This window comes from Crinia signifera, unplaced genomic scaffold, assembly GCF_055691185.1.
Source record: "Crinia signifera unplaced genomic scaffold, ASM5569118v1 HAP2_SCAFFOLD_320, whole genome shotgun sequence".
NCBI classification, from domain to species: Eukaryota; Metazoa; Chordata; class Amphibia; order Anura; family Myobatrachidae; genus Crinia; species Crinia signifera.
Window position 1 is genome coordinate 122,270 of NW_028142213.1, and position 4,528 is coordinate 126,797.

The following is a 4,528-nucleotide window of genomic DNA, read 5'->3' on the forward strand; positions in this document are numbered from 1 at the left end:
CTCCCTGACTGCTACTAGGAAGCTCCCTCTATCCTACGATGGTCACTAGGATACTCCCTTCCTGACTGCTACTAGGAAGCTCCATCTAACCTATGATGGTCACTAGGATACTCCCTTCCTGACTGCTACTAGGAAGCTCCCTCTATCCTACAATGGTCACTAGGATACTCCCTTCCTGACTGCTACTAGGAAACTCCATCTTTCCTATGATGGTCACTAGGATACTCCCTCCCTGACTGCTACTAGGAAGCTCCCTCTATCCTATGATGGTCACTAGGATACTCCCTCCCTGCTACAAGGAAGCTCCCTCTATCCTACAATGGTCACTAGGATACTCCCTTCCTGACTGCTACTAGGAAACTCCCTCTATCCTATGATGGTCACTAGGATACTCCCTTCCTGACTGCTACTAGGAGGCTCCCTCTATCCTATGATGGTCACTAGGATACTCCCTCCCTGACTGCTACTAGGAAGCTCCCTCTATCCTATGATGGTCACTAGGATACTCCCTCCCTGACTGCTACTAGGAAGCTCCTTCTATCCTACGCTGGTCACTAGGATACTCCCTTCCTGACTGCTACTAGGAAGCTCCCTCTATCCTATGATGGTCACTAAGATACTCCCTTCCTGACTGCTACTAGGAAGCTCCCTCTATCCTATGATGGTCACTAGGATACTCCCTCCCTGACTGCTACTAGGAAGCTCCCTCTATCCTACGACGGTCACTAGGATACTCCCTCCCTGACTGCTACTAGGAAGCTCCCTCTATCCTATGATGGTCACTAGGATACTCCCTTCCTGACTGCTACTAGGAAACTCCATCTATCCTATGATGGTCACTAGGATACTCCCTTCCTGACTGCTACTAGGAAGCTCCCTCTATCCTATGATGGTCACTAAGATACTCCCTCCCTGACTGCTACTAGGAAGCTCCCTCTATCCTACGACGGTCACTAGGATACTCCCTCCCTGACTGCTACTAGGAAGCTCCCTCTATCCTATGATGGTCACTAGGATACTCCCTTCCTGACTGCTACTAGGAAGCTCCATCTATACTACAATGGTCACTAGGATACTCCCTCCCTGACTGCTACTAGGAAGCTCCCTCTATCCTATGATGGACACTAGGATACTCCCTTCCTGACTGCTACTAGGAAGCTCCCTCTATCCTATGATGGACACTAGGATACTCCCGCCCTGACTGCTACTAGGAAGCTCCCTCTATCCTATGATGGACACTAGGATACTCCCTTCCTGACTGCTACTAGGAAGCTCCCTCTATCCTATGATGGTCACTAGGATACTCTCACTAGGATACTCCCTTCCTGACTGCTACTAGGAAGCTCCCTCTGTCCTATGATGGTCACTAGGATTCTCCCTCCCTGACTGCTACTAGGAAGCTCCCTCTATCCTACAGCAGTCACTAGGATACTCCCTTTCTGACTGCTACTAGGAAGCTCCCTCTATCCTACAGTGGTCACTAGGATACTCCCTCCCTGACTGCTACTAGGAAGCTCCCTCTGTCCTATGCTGGTCACTAGGATACTCCCTTCCTGACTGCTACTAGGAAGCTCCCTCTATCCTATGATGGTCACTAGGATACTCTCACTAGGATACTCCCTTCCTGACTGCTACTAGGAAGCTCCCTCTATCCCATGATGGTCACTAGGATACTCCCGCCCTGACTGCTACTAGGAAGCTCCCTCTGTCCTATGATGGTCACTAGGATACTCCCTTCCTGACTGCTACTAGGAGGCTCCCTCTATCCTATGATGGTCACTAGGATACTCCCTCCCTGACTGCTTCTAGGAAGCTCCCTCTATCCTACGATGGTCACTAGGATACTCCCTCCCTGACTGCTACTAGGAAGCTCCCTCTATACTATGATGGTCACTAGGATACTCCCTCCCTGACTGCTACTAGGAAGCTCCCTCTGTCCTATGATGGTCACTAGGATACAAAGATAGTATCACATTAATTTCTATTTAAGATTACTGGGATGAAAAATTATAATTTGGTCCCAGCTCCCAAAGTGCAATGATCTGCTGGATATAGTATCCCCGGGGAACCACAATCACTCTGACATCATACAATAGGGCCCGGAGTATAAAAGGGAAACCATGCAATTGTTAGGGGCCACACAGTGTTGTATAAAGATGGTGATATTTTAGGTTTTTATTAAGTACAATCTATTGTACAAAACATATTAAAGCAGATGCTAAAAGGACGGTTCTAGTACAACATGTATAATACAGAGTAATAATAAGGAATAGGCAATATAACAGCTCATACCTAGAAGGCTGCATACACATGGTTCTACCTCTCTCTCTGCTCTATATCATGGCTTTTAGAAGAGTTCCACAAATAGCTATGGGTGCACCCAAGTTGATAGACAGGTGCCGGGTGCTTCGGGATATACACCAGATTTTCCTGAGAGACGTCTCCCGGCTGTTGGGAGGGATGCTGATGTCATCAGTGGCCCCAATCTCCGCACAGCCATCGCAATCACAGCTGTGCACATGTGCAGGATTTTACTTGTGCAGAGCGGAGTTTGCCTGATTGCTGGGCTCCAAAAACTTACAGCCCAGAGATCTGAATTGGGCCCTTAGAACATGGAAATGGTTTCTTACCTGTGTGACTTCTCTCATGTCGGACAATACCGTATTTCTTCCTAAACCGTTTCCCACATTCTGTACATGTAAATGGTTTCTCACTTGTGTGAGTTTTCTCATGCCGGACAAGTATGTATTTCTGCTTAAAACATTTTCCACATTCTGTACATAGAAACGGCTTCTCACCTGTGTGAATTCTTACATGTATAACTAGATCTGATTTCCTGATAAAAGATTTCTCACACTCAGAACATGGAAACAGATTCTCACCTGTGTGAGATCTCTCATGTATAACTAGACCTGATTTCCTGATAAAAGTTTTTCCACACTCAGAACATGGAAATGGTTTCTCACCTGTGTGAGATCTCTCATGTATAACTAGACCTGATTTCCTGATAAAAGTTTTCCCACACTCAGAACATGGAAACGGCTTCTCACCTGTGTGAGTTCTCACATGTATAACTAGATCTGTTTTCCTGATATAAGATTTCTCACACTCAGAACATGGAAACGGCTTCTCACCTGTGTGACTACTCTCATGTCGGACAAGTACAGGTTTCTGCGTAAAACATTTCCCACATGCTGTACATGGAAACAGCTTCCCATCTGTGTGAATTTTCACATGTTTAACAAGAGATGATTTCAAGGTAAAGGATTGCCCACACTCAGAACATGTAAATGGATTCTCTCCTGTGTGAGTTTGATGATGTATTTCTAGAGATGATTTATTAGCGTAAGATTTTCCACACTCAGAACATGGAAATGGCTTCTCCCCTGTGTGAGTTCTCTGATGCGTAATAAAATCTGACTGATTTATAAAACACGTACCACACTCAGAACAGGTAAATATGTCAGCACCTGTATGAGCTGCTCTATGTGTAGCAGTATCTGAGTTACCAGGAGAATAGTCCTCAGGATTAGAGGTATCAGGTGATGTATCTGCACTGTGAGGCACTGGCTGTATATTTAGGGTAATGGAGGTGTCTTCTGGAGAATCCTGTGTGATGTTATCTTCTGCTTTATAATCTGGAGACAGAATAAGATGTCCCTCCGAGGTATTCCTGCTTCTGTGTCCATCTGCAGGAAATAACATAGATATAGAAATATCGCTCTTCCCCTTACCCATTTCATACTATTAGTGAGTACAAGTTATTCCGTTATAAATACTTTCCTACAGTTCTAAATATCATGCAGCAAATAATGGGATTTATGTAGGTACGGTAACCCTCATTATATTAGTGCATCTGGTGATGCTGGTTCTCCCTGGGCACCTGCCGTCCTGTAGATGACAGGTGTCAGTCTTCTAGTCTGACAACCGTCTCATCCTTCTGCCTCCCATCTGCCCAGTGCCCATGGTGATGACCAGTACTTCCCCCTTCCTGGTACCCGTATAGGTGGCTCTGGCCCGGTCCCTGGTGGATTTATAAGGACAGGCAGAAAACATGTAACTTCATGTTGGTGCCACATTAGTACCACTCCCTATAAAAGGTAGTTTCCAGGCACTACCCAGTGTCAGGGTATTAATGTTACCTCCTGTACTACGGCCTCCATTCTACAATAGTTCCGTTGTTAATCCCTGTGTTCTGATCTGACTTTGCTCTCTCCTATGATACTCCTCTTAGTGATTTCCCAGTGTGACCTCTGACCTCTCTGTGACCTGGTTCAGGCTGTCCACTAGTATTGTACTTCTCGTTCTGACCCTATCCCATTACCTATGCTATAATATGCACCATGACCAGATTCTGTCTGCCCACAATTCCTTCTTACCCACTTACCCGTACCATGGACCACAGTCAGAGACCCGTGACTTACACATCGGGTTGTTAGAAGCCCAAACCCCATTGTGTGAGTCCCTGGTAAAGGCCAACAGCCCATTAGACTACATAGTAGCCAACCACATTGCCTAGCCAGCGTCA

At 46.1% G+C, this 4,528-nt stretch overlaps 1 protein-coding gene across 1 annotated transcript; it reads right to left on the reverse strand.

The window, feature by feature from the left end:
• Positions 1–2,002: 2,002 nt before the first annotated feature.
• Positions 2,003–4,468, reverse strand: LOC146055091 (uncharacterized). Its single transcript, XM_083168195.1, has one exon. It carries the CDS (start codon positions 3,736–3,738, stop codon positions 2,578–2,580), a length of 1,161 nt encoding a protein of 386 aa, XP_083024321.1. The 5' UTR covers positions 3,739–4,468; the 3' UTR covers positions 2,003–2,577.
• Between the last annotated feature and the right edge of the window lie 60 nt (positions 4,469–4,528).